This window comes from Bufo bufo, chromosome 3, assembly GCF_905171765.1.
Source record: "Bufo bufo chromosome 3, aBufBuf1.1, whole genome shotgun sequence".
Taxonomy (NCBI): Eukaryota; Metazoa; Chordata; class Amphibia; order Anura; family Bufonidae; genus Bufo; species Bufo bufo.
The window spans coordinates 624,054,320-624,080,641 of NC_053391.1; the positions used below are offsets into that span (position 1 = coordinate 624,054,320).

A 26,322-nucleotide genomic window follows, 5' to 3' on the forward strand; every position below is an offset into this window, starting at 1 on the left:
AGCGATCAAAAAAAGTGTTATGTACCCCACAATGGTACTAATGAAAACAACAAGTCAACCCGCAAAAGTCAAACCCTTATACAGCTCTGTAGGGCAAAAAAAGTTAAGGGTGTTGGGTTGCGGCAATGCAAAAACATTTTCATTTTTTCTTTAGAAAAGTGGGGGTTTATTGTACAAAAGTGGTAAAATGTTAAAAAAAATATATGTATTCAGTATTGCTGTAATTGTACTGACCAAGAGAATAAAGTTATCATGTTATTAATGTCAAAAAATGGTCTTCGCAAAAACAGTTAACCCTTTGTGACAGAGCATCTCAATATTTTTAATAAAGGTCAATTGAAAAAAAATTACTTTTAGCCAAAAATGAGTAACATGCAATCATAAAAAATTCTCTTCAAAGGTGTACATAGCCTTTAAGACTCCCTGGCACTACCCAAGCTCCCTGCTCTGTACTAAACCCTGAAACAGCTGTGTGCATATGGGTCTCAGTTTCCTTTTGGAAAAGGCTCTTGATTTGGCTGATATCCTTAGTTATCCTTTAAAGGCTGGACTATATAATGTAATGTAATGTTAATCTGCATATCCTTTTTTCCCAGGGGGCATTGCATGGTCTATAAGACTGCTAATGTGAGTTCTTTTGCTCTCCACAAGGAGAAACAGTACCCTATGCCCTCAAGGAGAGAGCTCTAAAATTTAGGCAACACACACAGTATTTACTGTGTTGCCAGAGCAAACATCTATGGTCATCTAATCAGCTATGGGATTCAAATCTCCCAGCTAGTGACCCACATAGAGTATGTACGTACCATATTTTTTATGTCTGAGAGAGTACCTGTCATAGTACTGGAACAATACTTATACTACGGTCACCCTACTCATGAGTGTCAGGCCATAGCTTGATAGACCAAGCATTTATTAAAGGGGTATCCGACCCCTGAAATGCATCCCCATACACCCGAGCCCCTCACAGAGGTTGTACTTACTGGCACCCACTTCTGAAGCCTGCAGGCCGCTGCTGCATTCAATGTTTCAAACAGCAGTCAGCCTTGTTCAAGTGACTGGGAATGAACTGCATTACCAGACACCACCTATGGGCAAGAATTGTGCTGTTTCTGGCAAAAAAGTTCTAATTTTTAAATGTGAATCGTTAATTTCTAACGATAATTTGTTTTCCCTTAGGCCTAACAGCAGCACAGATGGGGTTAACTGCCCCTGTGGACTGGTAGGACCGGCGGATTTTTAATGAGCCCAAAGAACCAATAAACGATCTTCAGCTCCCTGAAAGGGAGGAGATCACCCCCCAGCCCACCGTGTTTTTAACAAGCATAATGTATTTAGGGTGGGATATTTGTGTGCTGCTGTTAGGACTAAGGGAAAACAAATTATCGTTAGAAATTAACGATTCCCTTACGTCCTACCAGCAGCACAGATGGGGAGATAGCAAGAAGAATCCCCTAGGGAGGGTCCTCATGCCTGGCAGAACTAAGAACAGTCTGCCCAAAAGCCGAAAACTCTGCCATCCTAGCATCTATCCTATAATGGGAGATGAAGGTTGACTCAGAGCTCCAGGAGGCCGCCTTACAGATCAACTCTAAGGGGAGGAGTCTTCTCTCCACAACCGAGGTGGAGACCGCCCTAGTAGAATGGGCTCTCACAAACTCAGGAGGATCTAAGGATTGGGAGACGAAAGCTTCCATAATGGCCTCCTTAATCCAGCGACTAATGGTAGCTTTAGACGCTTTACGGCCTTTAGACTTACCGGCAAACAGGATAAGAAGATTCTCATCTATCCTGAACTCTCTCTAGATCTATCCACATAGATCTGGAGGCATCTTGAAATATCCAGCGGGTCTCTAGCTGGAGTATCAGAGGAGGAGGCTGTAAACAAAACTGGTAAAGAGATTACCTGATTGATGTTCTGGAAAGTAGGCACCTTAGGCCTGAAGTAGGGTAAAAAACTTCAGGAGTACTCTATCCTGTAGGAAAATAATGTACGGGTGAATTGCAGAGAAAGCCTGCAATTCAGAAATTCTTTTGGCTGAAGCTATAGCCAGAAGAAAGACCATCTTTAAAGTCAAAAATTTTAAATTTACCTCCTCCAAGGGCTCGAAGGGGGGAGATGCTAGCCCCCTGAGCACTACTGAAAGATCCCACTGGGGGATAGGTTTCAGTATAGTAGGCTTTAGTCTTTCAGCTCCCTTCAGGAAGCGTTTAATGAGTGGGTCCCGAGAATGTGGCCTGTTGAGACAGGCCGAGATGGCATAAACCTGTACCTTCAAGGTAGCTGGAGATAGGCCTCTATCTAATCCATCTTGAAGAAATTGAAGTATCGCAGGAAGGGGCGGATCTGCGGACGCCACCTGTCTGGAATCACACCATGCCACGAAGATTCTCATGATCCTGGAGTAGGCCTTCTTTGTAGACTCTGCTCGGGAATGCGACAAAGTTCTCAGGACCGACTCGGAAAGCCCTTCTATGTTGGGAAGGGACTGATCAACCTCCAGGCTGTCAGGTTGAACCTGTGCAGATCTGGGCAGAGGTGATTGTCCCACGACACCAGGGTCTGCTCCGGGGGGAGTCTCCAGTATTGTCCCCGACTCATCTGAATGAGCTGGGTAAACCAGAACGGTATGATGGCTATTACCGAGGCCTGATCCTGACGGATTTTCATCAATACCCTCGGTATCATGGAAAACGGAGGGAAGATGTAAGCCAGCCTGAACCTCCACGGTATTGACAGAGCATCTATCGCCAGGGGGTTGTCTTCCCTGTAGAAGGAACAGAACCTCAGCACCTTGGCGTTGAACCTGGTTGCCATGAGATCCACTTCTGGCATACCCCATCTGTGAACTAGCTGCCTGAAGATCTCCGGATGCAGAGACCACTCCGTGGTCGGTAATCCTCGACTTAAGCGGTCCGCTATCATATTGAGGGAGCCTCAAATATGAACGGCAGATAGATGGGAAAGGTTCGTCTCTGCCCACCGAAGAATCACCCCGATCTCTGACAGAAGGGGCAATGATCTTGTGCCTCCCTGTTTGTTTATATAGAGAACTGCAGTCATATTGTCTGACTGGACTTTCACTGCTTTGCCCCGGATCTGAGGGGCAAAGTGAAGGAGGGCTAGCCGGATAGCTCGCATATCGCGAAGATTGGAAGAAAGACGCCGCTCCAGAGGAGACCAAGATCCCTGTATTGGGGATCCGTCCAGGTGAGCGCCCCAGCCTACAAGGGACGCGTCTGTAGTCAATATGACCCAAGCTGGTTGGGTCATAGACTTCCCTGGTGGTAGCTGAAACCACCATCTGAGGGAATTCCGGGTTTGACCGGACAGGGAGCACAGGGAATCTAGCCCCGCAGGGCGGCCGTTCCATAGGTGTAAGACCTCCGACTGAAGAGGACGGAGGTGCCATAGCGCCCAAGGGACTGCATCCGCAGCCGCTGACATGAGCCCCAGCATCTTCATGAGAGTCCGGATAGAGACTCGACGAGGGACATAAAGGACCTTTGCTAGGTCCTGAATCCGCGCTCTCCTTTCTGGAGTCAACCGGAGGGACATCTCCACAGAGTCGACCACGAATCCTAAGTAATGGATTGAAGTCGATGGGCTCACATTCGACTTCTGCCAGTTGATAATCCAGCCTAGGCGGAAGAGAAAAGAGATTGCGACCTGAAGATGGTGGGTAAGGATCGGAACTGAAGAGGCTATGAAAAGCCAATCGTCCAGATAAGGAATAATAGTCAGTCCTTGAAGTCTCAAAGCTGCCACCACCGACACCACCACCTTGGTGAAGATAAGGGGGGCAGAAGAGATTCCGAAGGGAAGCGCGGCGAACTGAAAGTGCCTGCGAACCCCTGAAATCTGGACCGCGATCCTGAGGAGTTTCCGGGACGCGGAATGGATCGGAATGTGAAGATACGCATCCTTGAGGTCCAGAGTAGCCATGACGTCCCCAGGGTTGAGGATATGGCTGACTGACCTTATGGTTTCCATGCGAAACCTTGTTTTCCTTATAAATCGATTGAGAAATCTCAAGTCGATAATCATCCGGAGATCTCCCGTCTTTTTGGGAACCAGGAACACTGCTGAATAAATCCCTAGGCCCCTCTCCCCTGCCGGCACCTCCTCTAGGGCTCCCTTGGAAATATAGTCCTAAATGTAAGCTTCTAGGACCACTTGTTTGGCAGACCCGAAGTTTCGTGTGGCGATGAATCTCTCTGGGGGGAGAGAGATAAGATCTACCCGGTACCCGAGGGAAACTATGTCCTGGACCCAGGGGTCTGCAATCAACCGGCTCCAAGAGTCTTTGAAATGGGTAAGACGACCCCCCACGGGAATCTGGGGGAGGGGTACGGGAAAATCTAGGGGAGATACTGCAGGGGCAGCAGGGCTTATCCAAGAGCCTCGAAGAGGCCCATAGTCAGGAGGGTTTTGCCTCCCTGGTGGGTTTACGGGAGCATCTCGAATATTTACGAGATGGTCCCCCCCAATCTCTGCGCCTAGACTGCTGCCCTGGACGACCTCCGCCTTTCTTCTCCTGCCTGGGGCGTCCCCGAAAGGGCTGCTGGGGGAGGCTCTTCCCCTTTTTATCGGAGAGCCCCTCCATTATCTTGTCCAATTCGGACCCGAATAGCCTATCCGGTTCGAAGGGGAGCCCACAAAGATTGAACTTGGACGCGTTATCAGCGATCCAAGGTTTCAGCCAGAGTGGTCTGCGGGCAGCCGAAACTAGGGCCATAGTTTTGGCGGCCAGCTTCAGCTGCATCTGGGTAGAATCGACCAGAAAGTCCATGGCCAGATTGGCCGACTTGAAGGCTGCCAGGATATCATCCCTTGATACGCTCTGATCAACGTCCGTCTGGATTCGGTTAAGCTTAAAGCGTAAATAGGCGGCTACTTCCGTGGCCGCAATAGAAATTGATGCGGAGGCAGCAGCCGCCACGTAACTCCTCCTAAGGGTGCACTCTGCCCTCCGGTCTAGAGGGTCCTGCAGACTAGACCCATCGTCTGCAGGAACTAGAGTGCGCCGGGACAACTTGGCAATAGCCATGTCCACCTTGGGAACGGAACCCCACGATTCCACCAAGGGTTTAGCCATCGGGTACATCAGTTTGAATTTTCTAGTGAGAACTGGACCTTTCTCAGGCTTTCTCCATTCCGTGCGCATCACGGAGAGAAGGGTCTCATCCGCTCTAAAGACACGCTGTGTCCGTCCGGCGGGATCGGAGGACTCCCCCATGTCAACATCATGGTCCTCCGACCTGATGGACTTGAGTAACTTCTGCGTCTTTTCTGGAGGGAAAAAGCAAGAAGTAGATTCTTCTTCCTCAGAAGAAGAAGACCCCGGAGAACAGGGGGTAGGTCTTTCGACCGGTGCGACCACCTCCATGGGAGTCTGAGAGGGTCCTGGTAGCCTCTCATTCAGCAGCTGCACCACTCCCTTAATGGAGTCATCCACGTATGTCTTCGTCGACTGAAACATTTCTTGCATCGTGGGTTCCGTGGATGCCGTGCGACAACTCTCACATCTAGAGTACGGACAGCTGTCGTCTAAGGGGGTGTTACATTCGTAACACGCCAGATGCTTCCTCTTGGCCCCAGCTTTACGCTGATCCGGATCCTTAGGGGAAGCCATAGTCTGTAATTAGAAAGAACACAGGTCATAACACCTACAATTTTACCTGGAGGTGGTGAAACAAGACCTTATGGGGGCCCACCAGCACTAGCAGAAAATAGAGCTGTAAAAGAGGAAACCACAATCCCAAGCCAAGCAATACTAAATATCTCAAGGCACAGGGAACTCTGGAGCTAGCTTGTGAAAGCGACGCAACCAGAGCACTGACTGACAGGCTCTGGGCGCTTAAGAGGAGGAAGCCCCGCCCCCTGGGCGGGGCCTCAATCGTAACTAGCCCAGAGGGATAACAGAGCCTAAACAGGCTCAGCAAGCCCTAAATGTCTCCCCCACCTAATCCTGGATCCCAGGGTGACATGGGGAGAAAGTTTTAATAGAAGTAGTGAGGTTTAAACCCTCACGGCATCGCTATGGAAAAAACCGGAAGTGACATAGCGCACCTAGTGCGCGTCACTTCCGGAGATGGCGGCGCAGCGAGAGAAGGACGGGATACCGCAGCACTCGAGTGGAAGAAGAGGGGAGGGGACACCCCCCTCCCCGACAGTACCCCAGCGGCACCCGACGGCCATAGCGCCGCTCACATGCGGCGAGGGAGGACGGGATACCACAGCTGGGTTCAAAGAAGAGGGGAGGGGACACCCCTCACCCCGACGGTACCCCAGATAGAAACGCCGACCAGCCTATAATAAAGGCAATGAGAGGCCATGGAGGGCAAACTTTAGATTTAAAAAATAGAGCCCCTAGCACTCTTCAGCTCCCTGAGGGGGAGCGACACCGCCAGTCCACCTGTCCAGAGGACAGAAAAAAGCACGGTGGGCTGGGGGGTGATCTCCTCCCTTTCAGGGAGCTGAAGATCGTTTATTGGTTCTTTGGGCTCATTAAAATTCCGCCGGTCCTACCAGTCCACAGGGGCAGTTAACCCCATCTGTGCTGCTGGTAGGACGTAAGGGAACAAGTCCTTAAACATCGTATCGTCTACACATGAAGGTTTTATTGACTGAAGTTAAGTGAACAGATTTGTCCGTTTTTTGCTTTACCACTTCAATGTAGGCATTCATGTGTTTATTGTCTCATTAACAGGAGCACATGATCCAAAATGAGGTCTCCATCCTGAGAAGAGTGAAGCATCCCAACATTGTCCTGCTCATTGAGGAGATGGACATGCCCAATGAGCTGTATCTTGTGATGGAACTTGTTAAGGTCAGCGGACAGATATCAGTCTGAGCTCCAGGCTAGTAGATGTAGTTTTCAGCTAGACCAAGAATAAGGCTGGGTACTCAGTGTGGCCACTGGGCGCTAGTGTACCACGTGCCGAGAACCGCGAGTGGTTTATCACAAACTGATGTGGTTTTGTGGCATGGACAGGTAAAGAACATATAAACATATGCTACACCTGTACTTATCTATGGGGTGGGAGATTTATCAAATCTGGTGTAAAGTAGAACTGGCTTAGTTGCCCATAGCAACCAATCAGATTACACCTTTTATTTTCCAAAGGAGCTGTGAAAAATGAAAGGTGGAATCTGATTGGTTGCTATGGGAAACTAAGCAGTTTTCCTTTACATCAGTTTTGATAAATCTCACTTGAGTGTGCATGTTGTCTGCCACCTTAAAGGGCATCTGTCAGCTGATTTGTACCTATGACACTGGCTGACCTGTTACATGTGCGCTTGGCAGCTGAAGGCATCTGTGTTGGTCCCATGTTCACATGTGTCCGCATTACTGAGAAAAATGATGTTTTTATACATGCAAATGAGCCTCTAGGAGCAACGGGGGCATTGCCGCTACACCTAGAGGCTCTGCTCTCTCTGAAACTGCTGTGCTCTCTGCACTTTGATCAATGGGGCCAGGCATCACACCTGGTCCTGCTAATAAAATGCAGAGGATGCAGCAGTTGCAGAAAAAGTGGAGCCTCTAGGTGTAATGGCAACGCCCCAATTGCTCCTAGAGACTCTTTTGCATATATTAAAACATTGGGGGAGATTTATCAAACTGTTGCAAAGTAGAACTGGCTTAGTTGCCCATAGCAACCAATCAGATTTCATCTTTTATTTTCCAAAGGAGCTGTGAAAAATGAAAGCTGGAATCTGATTGGTTGCTATGGGCAACTAAGCCAGTTCTACTTTACACCGGTTTGAAACCCTTCCCCCCGCCCATCATTTTTCTCAGCAATGCGGGCACATATGAACATGGGACCAACACAGACGCCTTCAGCTGCCAGATGGCCTTTAAAGTTGCAAAGACAGAAACGTGTAAAGTCACAGAAGCAAAAGCACATAATTACTGTGGGTGCTCCTGGACTTTGATAAAGCACAATATCCTTACTCTATCCTAGCCCCGGATAACAGCATTCTGAATTGTCACGCCGGTGGTCCATCTTCCTGCGTGGCCCTGGTATTGTAGTTTACTGAGGAGCACTGCCATCTAGTGGTGATACCCAGCATGAGCTATTTTCTCACAGGCAGAGTTCATGCACAGCAGGTGGTACTGATCATAGATGGGCCATCTGGGAATAATTCTGATGATGCCTCCATTTTTCTAGCTTTACACAGATCAGCATATTAAAAAGTACTTAACTTATTTCATTTTTCATCCTCTTTAAAGTTCCCGGTCATATCAAATAATAAGAGGATGTTACAGGCTGACAGAGAAACTATTAATATTAGGCCTTGGGGCTTAATCAGACACAGAGCCATATGATATCATATTTCCTCATACAATATATACTTTCATCCTGTTGCAGTAAATTGATCTCATGCATTGTATCGTTACTGTACGAGCAATCTGTTATAGTACTGCCATACACTGACTCTCTCTTCTCTTCATCAGGGAGGGGATCTGTTCGATGCTATTACCTCTACCAACAAGTACACAGAGCGGGATGCCAACGGCATGCTGTATAACTTAATGAGCGCCATCAAATATCTGCACAGCTTGAACATTGTCCATAGGGATATCAAACCCGAGAACCTGTTGGTAAGTACCACCACCATGTAACAGGAAGTTATAATGAGGGAGTCTTACTCCCAACATCTGAGATAAACCTCCGGCTCACTGGGCCGGCTGCTACTAAACCTGTCTAATCGGGAGGGTCATGTATCAAGAAGTTATTACTTGAAATCACCTTTTTGGAGTGCCATCCATTTTTACTCCACTAGAGTAGATTTGCAATTTTGCTACTTTTTAGTGCAAGTAATAAATCTGGCTAAAAATTTACTTCTGCCGAAAAAATATGTATAAAAATGCTGGACTACTCTCCTTAAATTTGCACCCAATCCTACTCCCCTGACAAAACAACTCAATTTTACTGATACAAAGCCTTTTAACCCTCCACTAACATCAGTAACTCCAGTCTCCATACATTCCCCCTCAGGCCCCATTCACAGGAACCAAAAACCGCGGATCCCCAAAACATAAGCACTGGCTTTGTGCACCCCACATTCAATTCTGGCACATTTGGCTTAGTAAATCTAAGAAAATAACTCTCAATGGCCCACATGCATCAAGCTTGTTTTTGCACATTTTTTCTGAAGAATTTGTGCTGAAAAGAATGACTGTTTTTAGCATCATTTCCTGATTCATGCTAACCAACTGGGCGCGGACACAGGCAAAGTTATTTTTATCCTTTTCACACCAACCATTTATCATACTGGTGTAATCTTATTTTGCAGAGTTGTCTTTCGGCCATTTCAGGCACCAGAATCCTGATTGGTTCAGCCGGTACCTTTGCCCCTTCTATATCAATGCATCCGTGGGCCTGCCTGAGTAGCACATATCTAGGCTTATAATTGTGGTCAGCTAGTTTTCTATGTGTGTAGTCATATAATTGTACTTGTGTAATATGGGAACCTGTGCCGAGGTGGTGTTGTCAGTAAAGTTCACCACAGAACCCATGATGCTTGTGTGTAGATAGCCTTGGGGGGGGGGGGATTTATCATGTTATTTGTGGAGGAAAAAAAGTCACACGTTTTGGGACACATCATTTCTGTATTTGTGTTTTTTAAAATGGTGGAACACTGGGCTTCTACAGCAATGTTAATTAGATATACTCCAGATTTATCATCTGCAACTTTTAAAAAGTTACTAAAAAAAAGTTGATATCTTACTCTAAGAAGCAGGAGAGGGTTGCATAAAAACTGGAACATTTGTAGACACAAGTGTTATAAGATGTGCTAAATTTGTTTGATAAACGTGGCACGAATGACAGCAATGAATATGCCAAATTTCAAGGCACCCACTGAATTTGTTGGGTGGTCTGTGGTCCTGGAAGCAGCTGATCAGATATGGGGTTTCTGAAGCCAGGCCCACGTCGATTAGCTAATCACTGGATGGGCTTCAACCTGAAAAGGTGTTGTCATGAGAAGACAACCACTTTCTCAGGATCTTCTTCTAATATTTCAATGTTCTCCTCCAATGGCAACAAATATTTCCTTGGACCTGAGCTGAACGAGTTACAGTAGTTGAAGCCCCCAAGTCATGGTAGGACATATTTCATTAGTGAGGTTTTTCTCCTGATATCATGTAAATCTGGGGATGGGGGGGGGGGGGGCAGGAAAAACACAGGGTCATGACAAGATGTTGAGAGAAGTTGACTGCTTTGACAGTGTGGGAAGAATTTGTAGGGCAAAGACAGATTTCTCATTCAAGACAAGAGACTTATCCGAGGCCAATACATATCCTATTAAAAAAATTACTATTGAAAGTTGGCACTTGGCAAAACTTGGTCTTTAGGAGGAGGAAAAGTTGAAAGAAATATGAACTTGGACAAGGTTGGTTATTACGATGCCAGTATTTATGAGTGCCAACCTAGGGTTTAGCATAATAAGTGAGCTCTCGTTAAAGATGAAGATGTATAGCTCTCTTTAGGTGGAATATATATTACAAGTAGAAAGCTTTATGGCAGAGCTGTAGCAATGGTGTCAGTGGTCATTAATAGTATGAGACACAATAGGAACAGTAGCCTCTGAGGAGCTTGGCTTATACATTATTTCTCAGGCAGTCGTTCTACAACAGAGACTCTTTAGCCTGCAGCATGTTTTAATAGCGAAGAATACCTGGGAAAGGAAGGCGCTGAAAATAGTCCAGCTATGGTTTCCAAACCATTAAAAACCACAGAACCTGTCACCTAAGGAAAGATTTTACACTCTGACCAATTTAATCTGACAACACATTATTTCACTCAGGATCTTTCAAATTACTCACATTTATGATGAAAAAGATGTTAATTACACTTTCTATAGGTTGTCCAATAAACAGTTCAAGACCGGACCATTTATCCCCCTTCCAGACCAGGCGCATTTTCCATTTTTTTTAGTACATGCAACTGATGACAGCTGATCAGCTGTTTGAGAAGGCCTCCTGCGTTTTCAGTGGCGCTGTGGCCGCTTTGCCTAGGCTGTTCTACCAAATCACATAGATCACACATGCAATTGAACAAAACATCATTTTATTGTAACACAATATGAAAATGACAATAAACACATATATAAAATCATGCGGATGAGTACTGTGATAGAGACCCCCACTTGGCCAGGAAAGTGCCTCCAATATAGATAAAGTGACCAGTGCAAAATGGCAAGAACCATGAATTACTGTAGGGAAAAAGAAAACTCAGACTACCAACTGAGCAAAATTGAGCCCACATTGTTATATTACATGTGTGGTCTATGTGATTTAGTAGAGTGGCTTTTATGTGTCCACACATGAGTGACAGGGTTATGTTCCTGTTGGCGATATCTTGGTTCTGCCTAGGCTGTGTGACATCACATTCATCGTTCACGTGGCCTAGGCACAACTTAGTCCCATCAAAGTGAATAGGGGTGAGTTGTGATACCAAGTACAGCCGCTATACAATGTACGGCACTGTGCTAGGTGAACTGAGAGAAGGCTGTGGCCCTACTGCAAGCACCAGTGCCTTCTGAAACAGCAGATTAGTGGGGGTCCCGGACCTCCACCGATCAGATACTGATGACCTATCCAGCGCGATTACATCACATACATGATGCAGGAATGACGGAGCTGCAGGATAGGTCATCAATATCTGATCATGGAAGTCTGACACCCAGCACCCTCACCAATCAGTTGTTCCCCCGGTTCTTGAAACTAGCTGGAAGCACAGCTCTATTCACAGTGTAGTGGCCGTGCTGGGTTACTGCAGATCTGCTCCCATTCAAGTGGATAGGCCATCAATATTAACCTTTAAAGCAGCAATAAGCGAGAAAAAGTGCTGGATACCAAACCATAAGAAGTTATCTATGGCTGCCATTACCGTTCGAATTTAGCCAGTGCATCTCTATTCATATAGTCCTCTCTTTCCAACAACAGTACAGAGCCTATTGTCCCACCAGTTTATCCAATGCCTTTGCAGGTTTGATTAGCGTATAACATTTAAGCTAGGGATGGCCTTCAAATATCGTCGGCAGGGATACTTACCACATACCTCAGCCAGCCCCCTTAACATAAAACCCAATCCCTTATTGTAAACCCCAAGGGCCTGATATATTCTGAAGTTGTTTTCCCATGCTTGTTTAAAAAAAGTTTCACATTTTTCACATCACGTTTTTGCAACTTTTGGAAGCCAAAGGTTGCAAAAACTGTCGGGGAGATTTATCAAAACTGGTGCAAAGAAAAAGTAGCTTACTTCCCCATAATAGCCAATCAGATTGATCCTTTCATTTTCTAAAGGAGCTTTGAAAATGAAAGGTGGAATCTGATTAGTTGTCATGGGCAACTAAACCAGCAACTTTGCACCAGTTTTCATAAATCTCCTCCTCTTACTTTTCCCCTCTTTAGGGCTCATGCACACAAACGTATTTTCTTTTCGTGTCCGTTCAATTTTTTTTTTTACGGACCATAGTTCGAACCATTCATTTCAATGGGTCAGCAAAAAAAAACAGAAGTTATTCTCTGTGCATTCCATTTCCATATGTCCGTTCCGCAAAAAAAAAAACATGTCCTATTATTGTACGTTTTGCCGACAAGGACAGGCATTGTTACAATAGATCTGCCAAAAAAACGGATGCAACACGGACGAACCATGGATGACATCCTTTTTTTTTTTTTACGGATCCGTTTTTTGCGGACAACAAAATATTATACGGTTGTGTGCATGAGCCCTTACTCACACATGCCATTTTTTTCTTTTTTTTTGTTAAATGGGCATTGTGGGGGTAGGATGGGATGAGAAGGGGCCAGGCTATCATAGTCTGGCATAGTTACTATAATTTATGCTGGAAGCATCTCAGTCAAGCACATCTGATTACTGAGACTGGCGTACCAAATGCCATTCTTAGTAAATCAGGGCCCAAAAGTCTTTGCCCTAGGTCCTGAGAAAAGACTATAAGCACTTTCTAATTATATCTTACCAAATGGTATAATAATTCTATTCCTTTTCTATACATTGAGCCCTAGACACGTTTCAAATGACAAAAACATGGGTCATATATATTACGGAATATCTGGTAATTTAGCGTTTTTAAAAGCTATCAAAAATTGGTTTATTTTAGTGAACAGTAAGCCAATCACTAGGCCTAGCATCTATCCATGTGGATTTTTTCATGGAAAATTTGTGCTTCTAAAACCGTCTCTGTCTCCAGCTCCTGTTAGGAAGTCATTCTACATTGCTGTAGTAATAGGTTACATATGGCGGCACACATTTATATAATGATGCTTTCAATTACTGTTGTGTAATTATAGTTTTATATAGCTTTGTGAAACCAGAGGTTTTGCTGAACTATAATTTAAACCAATCATATTCTCTTGTTTATTCTTTAGCTGGATGAAAATCAGAGAATTTTGGCAGTATTCACTTCGAATAGGTCTAAAGGCTGTCTTAGGGTGGGTTCACACTAGCATTATGGTTATAACGGAAAATAACGGAATGCCCAAACAGAATGCAAAACGAAATCTTTTAGAGGCATTCCGTTTGCTTTCCGTCCTAATAGAAATCTATGGGAAAGCATAACGGATCCGTCTCGGTCCCGTTATGCAAGACGGAAAACAAAGTCCTGTCGACAGTTGATTTCGATCCGTTTTGATCCCCATAGACTTCTATTAGGATGGAGAGCAAACGGAATGCCTTTTTAAAGGCTTTCGTTTTGCATTACGTCATAATGCAAGTCTATGGGCAGAAGAACGGATCCGTCCTTCCATCTTATGGATTCCGTTATTTTCCATTATAACCATGTTATAACGGAATCCCTAACGCTAGTGTGAACGCACCCTTACATGGGCTAATGCACATGCAATTATCGGGACTGATCTGTTCGACCCCCATCATTGCCTGGTCGTTCAAGTTCAGTAGAACTGCATTTAAATAATCTCCTCTGTATGGGAATGAATGATTACTACGATTGTTCACCTCCCTACAGAATCATTGTTTGCCAGTAAAGGATTTACGCAGGGTGATGTGCTGCACACCAAGCAATTGGGCAGATTTTTCATTTGAATATGCAATTTTTGTGGTGTAAAAAAGTCACAAACTGCCTGTTCCTCCACTTTCCCGAAAAGGAGGTTGGAACCAGCAAGAATCTTCCTTTAATTTTGCTGAACTTTACTTCCATAATCACAGTAAAATCTGATTACTGGTGACAGCAAAACTTCTGTTCTTATTTCCATACATGGTCCCCCTTGGTGGAGCTCCGCAATAAAAGTGTCTGTTTACTCTACATCAGGATCCGCATCCTTCGGTGACAGGATGAAGCCATGTTGACATATCTGTGATTTTATTATACATTTTCAAAGAGAATTTTATGGCGAATATTACGTGTATTTATGGGGACAGATGTGTTTAACTAGATGTGGTTTTAGCAAAATCAGTTAAATGCATTGCTTAGCTGTCATCCATGCAGACATCCTCCCCTGGCAGCGAAACAGACAAGTGTGGCTCTTTCTTTGACTCAGACTGCTGCGGATGATGAGAGCCAGTTGTGTGTTCATTAAGGAATTTCTTGCAAGCCAAAGATTGCATCAGAGGATCATGAACCAATTTGCTCTCTGAGCCGTCAGCAAGAGGAAGAGTGTTTGTGAAAGCCCAAACTTTTCTCGCCATGTTGTAAAATTATAGCAAAATTCACCAATACCAAAAAAAAAATAACAAACTGATATATTAAAAATGAAACATTAAAATCCTGGATAATTCATTTAAAGGGAATTTGTCATCAGAAAATGACCACTTTTTTTATGTTAAACACATTTTTAAAGAATTTTTGGTGGTTATTTTTTATTTTTCATGTCACTATCTATATTTGAACAAAAAACATTAAATCCTTCAGTTTTCGCACTGGCTACAAAGCCTAATAATAGGCACCAATTCTTGGTCCGTACAGATCACTTTACTGCAGTGCTCCTATCCTGCATAACGGAAACCAGGACGGATCCGTTATTCTGGCCATAGACTTCTATTATGATGGAATTCCTCTAAAGGTGTCCCTTTTGCATTCCATCTTAAGAATTTCCTTCTTTTCCGATATAACCATGTTATAACAGAAAATGATAAAGTAATTCAAAAATCACCTGAACACGAACCCGGACTTCAGTGAAAAAGTTTGCAGTTTGTGTTCGCTCATCTTTACTCATCATCATTTTTTTTTTGTCTGTTACCATAGAAATGCTTACATTTGCAGAGCACCTGTAGACAGGTAGATGGTAGATTTTTATGAAGGCTAGTAGATGTATATGTATAGTATAGATGCATTGAAGAAGTAAAAATAAATTATTGCAAAAATTTACATAGCCTATAAGAGTTAACATCAAGAGCAATTTGTAAGATCTTAGCAGAATATCATAATCAGCTTTTATCTCCTAAACTGAGGAGCCATCCTGTTTAGGGATAAAATTCATTTAATCCATCACATTATTGCAAGGATCAGGCAGCTATAGATAAGTGCGCTATCGCTTCTCGGCCTTTTGGCTAAGATCAAGTGTAGAAACAAGATAAGATTCTGTCATATTTGGCAGACTCTACCGACAATCTAATGTGTCTTCAAGACTAATACCTCTACCACAGTGAGGAGGGATATTATATTAGTTTATTTTGGCTATGAACAGCTTTAGTTGCAGTGCTAGTAACAGAAGTTGGCCAAGTCGGAGCAAAGAACGTGGACCTACTAGAGTGCAGTCGATCTGTAGGTAACCTGATTCATTCATCAAATACTCTTTATATCAAATGTTATCCATACATCTATATTGAAACTAATAGCTGCAGTCTTCAGTGGGGTTGTCAGGTATCAGCATATAGAACCACTAAATTATGAGGGTCCACACTAAAGTGTTACAGAATTTGTGCAACCCATAGCATTACATAGCAAGATTAAAAATCATTTACAAGTCCATCAAGTTGAAGTTAGTTGAATAAGATGATTCAACATAGCAATGAGAATACATTTTGCAGTCTGTGACCCTGCAGTCCAATGCATGAAAGGTCAGATTGGACCGCAAGAACGGAGGATCCTCTGGAGGAACCAAAGCTCTGGAAAAAAGGTCAAGAAGAAGACAACTAAAACTTGAGAATCAATTATTTGCCTCTAAGGTCTATTTCTTATGGGTTTGTTCACAAAACAAAACTCTTATTATTGACATGCCAAGGTCTGTGCAATGATTACTATGAAATTAAAAGTTGACCTGTTCTGTATGTATGAACGGTGGTAGGGACAATTTCCTCTGGATGCGAGTGACAACTATAATTACAGGGTTAGGACCAATAGGTAGCTTGTTCATTACCCCAAAAAGTAATAGAATACTGATTTCATTCATCTGCTCCACAGTCAGCCTCAAATATGACTTATGACTACCTTATGGTGGACCTCATGGGTTTTGTTACTGTATGGCAGAACCTTGGTTTCTCCTTAAAGTAACACCCCAATATCATAACACTCAACCCATTGATAGAATATACACTGTACAATATTATATCAAGGCGTATGCATTTTTTGTAAAATAAATATATATTGGGTTATATAAGCTAGACTTACCCTTGAAGAATTTGACATTGTATTATGGCACTCAAAGGAGTTTCTTGTCTTAATTGTTTCCAGTGTTTTTTTTTCACTGCCAGGGAACAGACTAAATTGCTAACATGGCATTTTCTGCTTTTTGTTCCAAAGCAAATTATTGCATTGCTGGTTGATTGTCGGTTAGCTGGCAGGACTAGGCGAAATTGTGTTGTTTTTCTTTTCGCTAGTTTGCAATGTGTTTAACATATGCTTCTTTGAGCTAAATTGGGATAAATAGAAGGGATAATGAGACAGCCATTCGACTTCTCCAGCAGTATAGTTGGAATACCATTGTGAAATTGTCCTGCTGATTAAATTATTGTCTTCTCATGATATAATGCAAAAAACATCTCAATTAATTGGGAAGGTCTATTTAGATTCCTTACAGGTCTGTCCAGCACAAAGTGAAACCAAGCATAAATTCTCTGGTTTGGCAACCGACAAACTAAAATCTTAGCTTTGTATCTGGATGAGCTACAACATATATCATCCACTGCTGCTCCAAAAGGAAAAATGCTTTGATTTATGCTACAGTAATTATCAATATATTTTCTTAGGTTTAGAATGGTTTCTCAGAACACTGATTTCCCTTTAATCGCTGAGGGTTTATTTAATGTAACTAAATCCATGTTCATGCATGTCTATCCATATGGGTCTGCATGGCTCAAATCTATAATAAGCACAATAATTGAATAGACTTAAGGGGCTTGTCCTCCAATAACCTATTTATAAATGGCAAATTAGGCAGGAATGCATAACATCTCTGACCAGAGATGTGAATAGTCTAAGACTCTATTGGTTTGGGGCTGGTTAGTCTGGGGAAGGATTCTTAATGAGCTTCACCCCCATAATCCCAGCAAGGAGGTATGGATGTTGCGGTTGGAATCCCATGTTACAGCCCCCTGATAATGCTGATGCAGCAGTATTGGAGTCAGGAACTGAGCCATGGGTCATCACCTGGAGAGCAATCGGCATGCGACAGGCCAGAGGATGAGGCAGAAGTGTAATCAGGAATGGAGTCAAGGAGTAGAACAACAGGTACCAGGTAAACAATCCAAACGGAAAGGCAGGAGTGATATTCAGAAGCAAAGCAAAGTTCAAGATCAGTAGCATTGGGAACAAGAGCTAGGAAAGGGGGTGCACCACAGTCAGTCTCCTAAGTAGGTAGCCAGATCAGGGGAGCCATGACCTGATCTAGCAGGGCTGTGGCAGAGGGATAGGAGACATCACGGGAACAGGGGTAGCAAATTGAGAGGCTGTCCAGTTGCTTGAGTCATGGATGCCCACCAGGACCAACAGTAGGAGTTGGCAAGGTGAATAACAGTATGATAGGTGGACCCCTGCGATTAATGAAAGTGATGACCCTCAATTCTTTGTTCCTGAAAAGGTAGTTATATGCGGATATGTGCAATCACTGGATAGAAATCAGTGGTATTTTGGAACCACCCTAAAAAGTGCTGTTTTTACGTTCTGATTCACTGTGATTTTTCTGATGTATTCATCAGTGTATCTTTCAGAACTTCCTAGGCAGAAGTCCAGGCCCTACTAGCAGAGGTTACCATTTTAAATCTCAATATGTTTCAGAACTGCAGGTAGCAAATATTGCTGCCATGTCAGCAGCACTTGTGGCAGGATAAGGTGGCTGTGCATTCCAAATGTAGAAATGTGGATTAACTTTTTTCATATATAATGGGGCTGGGTGACTGTCTGCTGTAATGTGTTCTATACTTTTGTACACCCCATATAAAGCAAATTTCTTGAATTGCACATTTGTACTGCCAAAGAATCAAGTCATTATACAAAATGTTATTTCAATATCTACTGTACATATATTCTAAAGTATGCAAATTAATTTCTTAAATTTGTTACTGAAACTTCAGATGTCATTGGAGAGCCATGTTGCTTGTATGCAGATTAGAAACTCGGGAGGCCCTATCTGGAAGCAGCAACTTCAGCACTTTATTAGTTTGCTATTTGCAATACTGCCCTAAGAGATATATCACCTGAAATTTATATAAGGTCCAGTGTAGCTAGTAGTGGAGCTGGTAGTTATAATAAATGAGAATTTCCATTACTTTGTAGGTGTATGAGCACCAGGATGGGAGTAAATCTTTGAAGCTTGGAGACTTTGGACTGGCCACAGTGGTGGATGGACCTCTTTACACTGTGTGTGGAACCCCAACATATGTAGCACCAGAAATCATTGCAGAGACTGGGTAAAGCATTTCATATTTGTACATTATAAAAATAATACGATGGAAGATAACATTTTCTCTTTACTAGGAAAACCAGCAAATCCATACACATTGAAATCCAGTATATGAAAATGTATCTAAGATATTAGCATCAAAGTTCATTTGTGCCCCTACTTATTTGTTCCCCTCTGCTGGGGTCTGTCTTCTTCGGTCCACCTCTGCGGACTTGAGACTCCAATCCCCGCAGTGACATCACAGGGTCATCTGTCCTTCGAGGAGACACACCACCTTTGCTGCCAGTCGCAGGCCTGCAGTACTAGGCACAGACTATGAACAAGAGTGCAGCTGTTTCTGGAAATTAGATCTTTTCTAAAACAAAACTCCATTTTCACGTCAACTTATTTATGTAATAGAGATTCTTGCTTCATTCACCTGGTCCCAAATGCAAGCCAACTATTCATGACATATTAGTGTACCTATAGAATCCTGGGGTCATAGCTTGGCTTTTCTTCAACCCAGGCAAACATTAAGTTTGCCCCTGAGTCCTGGATCAAAATGCGCTAGTAAATGTATAGTGGCCTGTTGACACCCCCTGCCACCCAGCTCCACTGGGCCATCCTTTTCCCCCCCGCCAAAGATAAAGATCCCATAATCGTTGGTCACATTTGGAAATATATATATCGGTATATAGTTTACTTTATTGCAAGGTGTGTTGTCTGCATATTTTTTATTACATTTTTGTGTTTCTTCAGCTATGGCTTAAAAGTGGACATCTGGGCAGCAGGTGTAATTACTTACATCTTACTTTGTGGATTTCCTCCGTTCCGTGGGTAAGTTTTTCTATAAGAACTGTTATATTTGGGCAATTAGATATGAAAGCTTGTCTTCCTCTGTTGGTGAGATGCCAGGTTATAAAATGTGTAAAGCAACATAATGCTATATAGCATACAGAATTTAAAGTGACCTCCACCCAAAACGTCAAGGCAACTGTACAACTTGCCCTAGCATTTCTCCAACACAATGTCAGATCGGGCAGTAGAATAGAACAGAAGTGACACTTTAAAGGGGTATTCCAAGATGTTAATGTCACAGGACTTTTTTACGATAGGCCATCAATATTTGATTGGCAGGGGTCCAATATGCCGCAACTCCGCCAATTATCTTTCAGTGTAGCTTCACTGCAATGGAAAAAGCAGTGCAGTTACCAGCGACGTCCACTACAAAGTAGACAGAGCTGTGTAGTTGGAGCTATCTAGAAACAGCTGATTTGTGAGGTGTCCTCTGCCACCACCAATTAGATATTGATAGTTTATTCTGAAGATAGGCCATCAGTGTTAAAATTCTGGAATACCCCCTTTGATAGATTTTTACGTTTTGTGTTTTTTTTTTGCGCCTTTCCTATGTAATGATTGTTAAAAATGTACACCTTTATTGAGGGCTGTAGTCATGTGACGGATGCTCCATTTCATCCTATAATGTAGCCCACAACTGTAGGTCTGTTTAGTTAAAGACTATGCACAGCTTCATGGACTTTTTTTTAAGATTGCATTTTACTCATTTTGTGCTTAAAATCATTTTTTCAATTGGTCTTTATTAAAAATATTCATCAGCTTTGTCATAAAGGGTTAACTTCTGTCCAGCTATGAGAATGATACATTTACTTTGTGCTGGTCATCTGTACCCTTAAGGATTGTCAATCAGCTCCACTGGACTTCTTAAGACAAACTTGGCTAATTAAGTTATATTAGGTCTGGTGAAGAGCTAATTGATTCATACAAATCGAAATTCAGTCTCGATGAACCGCACAGATTAACCCCTTAATTAACAGGATGAGACATCTTGCTTGGCCCTGTCAGTCTTGTGCCTGCACCGTTGCTCCAAGCAGTGGCGCAAGCTCAGAGGCTCTGCTACTGCTACATGGGCAGCGCAGATGCCGACTGTACATTCACTGTTCACATCTGGGTACATCAGGAAGTGTAGTGGCACATGTACTGCTCAAGTAGCAGCAGCAGAGCCTCTCAACTTGTGCTGCTACTTTGTGCAATGGTTCAGGCATGAGATTGACAGGTAAGAAATCTGTCCCTGACAATTAAAGAGCAGGAGGGAGTCTCTTGAGTAGCAAAGCCAGACCCTTGCAGCTCAGGGAGGAGGATTTTTGAACAATTAGGATAGAAGATCACTACAAAACTGGGCAGATTTGCCATTTTGCAATTAGTGGCATACCTACCATGGAGGCAGACCATGAGAGTGCTATGAGGCCCAGGATGGAGGGAAGGGGAACCCAACTGTCCTGTTCCCAACATAGCTTGACAGCATTTTACTGCAGCCATTACTAAGTGGAGCTCACTGTATGGAGATTTTGCCACTTCTATTGAGTGCAATTGTAACTGCATATATTTCTATGCACTGAGCTCCCCCTAGTGGTGGCTGCAGGCAGACAGTTTTGTAATATATTATGTGAGGGGAAGCAGAGGCTTTAGCTGTATGAAAAGAAATGTATTAATACATTTATGTCAGTTCAGAATGAGCAACACATTTATGAAGCCACCTGACATGGAAGTTAGGTAAACTGCATTTAATGGAGAATATTTTTTATTTTATTTTTTAAATCCTCTACTTAATGAAATAAAAATCATATATTTATAAGAACTTTCATGGGGGTTAAGTTTTACTATTGGTCTCTGAGATCTGTGCATGTCCCTGTCTGGAATTGCTGGGAGACATAAAGTAGACCTCCATCAGTTGAATAGAATATTAAAATATTATATTGTATCTTTTATTCTACTATAAATGAGATTTGAACACAATGTTTTATTAATAATGTTAAGGAAATTAGTGATGCGTTTTCATGTATGATTGTGAGTTTATATGCTTCTGTATATTATTATATTTACTGTTCTGTCTTCTCTTTGTCATTTAGAAGTGGAGATGACCAGGAGGTATTGTTTGATCAAATCCTAATGGGCCAAGTGGATTTCCCATCACCTTACTGGGATAATGTTTCTGAATCTGCCAAGGTAATGTGAAAGTCTCGCACTGATACACATCATACACATTACTGTATATGATCATAGTTACTATTACAGGTAAATATTATTCAGTCCTTATACAGCAGTAAATACTAATATGGATCACTTACACATCATTGCTATACATTTTATATATGATGGACGGTCTCTTCACTGAGCACACCACTGAAAAGATTTGGTTACTGGCCTATGGGTACAATCCTGCAGTGTTTTTAATTGCAAAAGGATCTTCATAAAGCAGTTGCATAGTCAGTGACACAGACTGCAGTGCCACTACTGGTCAACCATACCAACCCATAAGCAATGCATGTGGTGTCTGTTCAATACTGTGCAAAATTAGAGCCACGGTTAGGCACCGTATGGGTGCATAGAATTCTAGGGTGCTGTATTTTGGGTTTCTTTTTACTCAGATCAACTGCATGGATAGACCCTTACTGCATGTTGTAAGTTGCTTGGCTAAGAGCCCTGCAGACACTAGAGGGGTTGTAGGTTATCCCATGAGTAATGTAGAAAATAAAAGTCGGACGCCATATGGTAGTGTCTTTGTAACAAACTTAGAACCAGCCCTGTACCTCACATGGATCCAGAGATCTGCACAGTCATTGCTGTAATTGCTCTGCTAGATTTATTTTCAGCTGGCAGCTCAGGGGGTGTGCGCTTTCTCAGGGGGCATTTCCTTTCTGCTGCAGATTCCCGGGCTCCTCCTACACAGTCCGGCAGCGCAATCTGTGCCTGCAGGGCTGAATGGTGAAGCAGGGAGCGGAGGAGGAAAGGAGCAAGGGGAGCTGAGCGGTCAGTAAGTGAAAGGACTGCCTGCTCCCCGGCGCTCTAGCAATGAGTGCTTCCATCTGTATTGATGGAAGCGCTCATTGCATCCAGCACACCCCTGAGAGCTGGCACCTGAGGCGGACCACCCCCACCCACTCCCTTGGCACGCCACTGTATAGACAGTTTTATGACTTTGTTTCCTGGCTGGCTGTAATGAGTGTCAGCAGTAGTGTACCCACAAATGTCTTCTTCTCCTAGGTTCAGAAACACATTTACAGATGTAGCAATCCTTATCTTGATTCTTAACGAGTTAGTCTTGTCTCTTTTTCAGGGGCTGATCACCAGGATGCTGCAGGTAGATGTAGACCAGAGGTATTCTGCTCTTCAGGTTCTGGAACATCCATGGGTGAATGTAAGTGTGATGCAAGCTGTGCAGTTTCTGCAGCTCCTATTAATCTTAATAAAGAGATACAGTACCCTGGTATGCCCTTGTGCTATATATAATAGACAGGTCAGATATTGCAATACACCACTGTACTTTCTCTCCATTTATGAGTATGTGAAATTCTACCAGTAACTCCCTATTCTATCTGCTCAGGATGATGGTCTGCCGGAAAATGAATACCCATTATCAGTGGCTGGAAAGATAAAGAAACACTTCAACACAGGTCCAAAACCGAACAGCACCACTGCTGGAGTGTCCGTCATCGCAGTAAGCACACTTACCTGCAGCACTTCTATAACAATGACACCTACAGTATGCAGCCTTGTACTGTATGTATGAATGATATCACATTGAGATCAGCATGAGTATTCTCATTTTAAGACTATAATTCATACACTATCATTAGGTTAGGCTGGACAAGTTACCAGTACATCTACATATCATTAGTTTCAGGATTGCGCCCCTATATACAGTAGAGAAGAAGGGGACAAAGAAGTAGCGAAAGGTGTAAATCTGCGTAGACTTTTCACTGAGAACTATTGATAGTGTTGGGCTATTCGTTTGTATATTGGCACACTAGGAGCTTTGTAATATATGGGGTATTAGGTATAGATTAGGTGAAAGGTATTTTAGATATAAAGGATATTATTCTGGATACAGAAATTGTATCATTTTCTGTTGTTGTTTTAGATATTTAGATATCAGATTCCAAATAGGAAAATAACAATAAGCTAATTAGAAGATATATGGAATGTAGTTCCATTACATGTAACATAGAGTAGTCAGACTTGGTCTTTCTCAGCTATAAGTATTGTTTGCTTCATCTAAAATAAGTCAACATGTAAAATAAAACTCTGTGTTCAAAGACAATACTGCACAAATGTTTTAGGCAGATATGGGGAAAATGTTGTAAAGTAAGAATGCTTTCAAAAATAGAAGTGTTAAAGGGGTTGTCCGGGTTCAGAGCTGAACCTGGACATACAGTACCCATAATTTCACCCAGGCAGCCCCTCTGATGTTAGTATTGGAGCATTTCATGCTCCGATGCTCTCCCTTGCCCTGCGCTGGATAGCGCAGGGCTAGGGCTCTTTTATTTATGGGCGGGCTTTAGTGCTGCCCTAGCCATTTTACAAGCTAGGGCAGCGCTAAAGCCTGCCCATCAGTGCCGGTGACGTCACCGGGCTCACTGCTGGGCAGAAGCCTCCGCCTGGCAGCCCTAAGGAGAGCCCGGTACGTCACCGGAACTCCAGAAAATGCCTTTGTCCTGCGTGATTCAGCATAGGGCAAAGGAAAGCATCGGAGCATGAACTGCTCCGATGCTCAAGTCAGGGGGGCTGCCTGGGTGAAAATGGGGATATGTCCGGGTTCAGTTCTGAACCCGGACAACCCCTTTAATAGTTTATTTAATGCAAAGTAAATGAACAAAAAGAGAAATCTAAATCAAATCAGTATTTGATATGACCACACTTTGGCTTCAGAACAGCATCACTTCTTCTAGGTACAGTTGTACATAGTTTTGAAGGAACTCAGCAAGGAGGTTGTTCCAAACATCTCCAAGAACTAGCCACAGAACCTCTGTGGATGAAGGCTTGCTCAGGTCCTTCTGACTCTTCATGTAATCCCAGACAGACTTAATGATGTTAAAATCAAGGCTCTGTGGGGAACATAAAAGCTAATTAGAAGATATACAAGGCCTCCTTGTTCTCCCTTGTTCTGCAGATAGATCTTAATGACATTGGTTGTATATTTGGGGTTGTTGTCCTGCTTCTATTTTTGAAGGCATGCTTCTTTGCAACATTTTTTCCACACCTGCCTAAAATTTTTTAGGAGAAAAGTTATTTTAATATAGGCTACAAACATGATATGGAGATACATACCAAATATGGGTATGTCACATGTAGGAAGTGCAATGTTAAGACTTGTCAGCTGATGTAATGTGTTCTGATATCACAGCCATGAAAAATATTTAGTCTGGGAACATGATCCATTAAATGCTTTAAATGTAATCCCTAGAGGGGGAACAACAGATTACCACCATTTGCTTTGGAGCAAGAAATCCTATCAAAATATTAGGTTTTAAAGTCAGTTAAGACAATTACATCAGAGATACAATTATTATTAGTAGTACTAATTGTAATGACAATGACCTTCAGGTCACAAGCGACGCTTGTAAAGATGCTGCTCTGCAGTTAATCCATGTACAGTATATGAAGCCATTAATTTAGGTGACCCTCCTATAGCTTGGGTTGAGAGCCTCGTTCATTTTTGCCTGCTCTAGAGCAGTTTCTCACACTTCTAAGCCAAGTAGCCCCTATTCTAAGCAATTACATCTAAGAACCCCTAAATCTTTATTCATACACTGTGCTGTCTATGTAAAGCACAACATGACCATGGTGCAACTATACCCTAGAGGCATGATATTTACCCAATAGGGAAAACTTACCCCAGGTTGAGAGACTCTAGAGGATTACAGGCATCCATTAAAATCAAGTTGCATGGGTATCCCACAGACAATGATTTAAAAATAACACCATCAACAATCATTCAATAGATCAAGATTGGTGTGAGAAAGTATTTGGGGGGAAAAAATTGCATTAGGTTACAGAGTAGAGTTTTAAGATAAGGATTCTATGACCACATTTGAGGTCTCATCTTTAACGGGGTTATCCAGGTTTTAAAAATCAATGATCTTTCCGTATTAGATCAGTGGGGGACGGCACCCCTGTCTATCAGCTCCATCTTTATACTGGTCCATACTGTACAACAACATACCTTGCATATCATTTTTACTGTTCACTTTCCTGATGAACTGCCCAGACCCAAACAATTACGCCATACTTGAGGGTCTACAATGTACACTGACAAGCAAAAGGGTAACAATGTTTAGAACTTTTGACTTTCAGGCTCCATATCTCACCATCCACTACAGCTTCGAACGGGAGACTACCATCATTTTATAAACAATCATCTTGCTATCTCATGATTAGTTATGCAGATTCTTGTCACGTAACTCCATTGTTACTGTTTTGCTATTTTGTAAATCCGCCTTTGGCCTTTTAACGCTGCCTGAATCCTTCTTGGCATACTCTCGATCAGATTCAAGCTTGTCTCAACCGAAATCTGTTCCTAGGTCTCTTCTACATGTTCCCAATGTTGGTGAATACTGGGTTGAGGTCTGGGGACTGTGGGGGCCAATGCAGCACCTCTACTTTATTGTCATTGAACCATTTATTTTCCAATCTCGACGTATGGTTCGGGTCG

The 26,322-nt window shown here is 42.9% G+C and overlaps 1 protein-coding gene across 3 annotated transcripts in view; it reads left to right on the top strand.

Moving 5' to 3' along the window:
- DCLK1 (doublecortin like kinase 1) overlaps positions 1-26,322 on the top strand; it is a 352,916-nt gene that overhangs the window by 288,775 nt on the left and 37,819 nt on the right. For all 3 annotated transcript variants that reach the window (XM_040426114.1, XM_040426117.1, XM_040426115.1), the window contains 7 exons: positions 6,714-6,833; positions 8,463-8,609; positions 18,707-18,840; positions 19,572-19,649; positions 21,740-21,836; positions 22,948-23,028; positions 23,215-23,328. In XM_040426114.1, the coding sequence (XP_040282048.1) occupies positions 6,714-6,833; positions 8,463-8,609; positions 18,707-18,840; positions 19,572-19,649; positions 21,740-21,836; positions 22,948-23,028; positions 23,215-23,328 (771 nt within the window). The remainder of the gene's footprint in view (positions 1-6,713; positions 6,834-8,462; positions 8,610-18,706; positions 18,841-19,571; positions 19,650-21,739; positions 21,837-22,947; positions 23,029-23,214; positions 23,329-26,322) is intronic.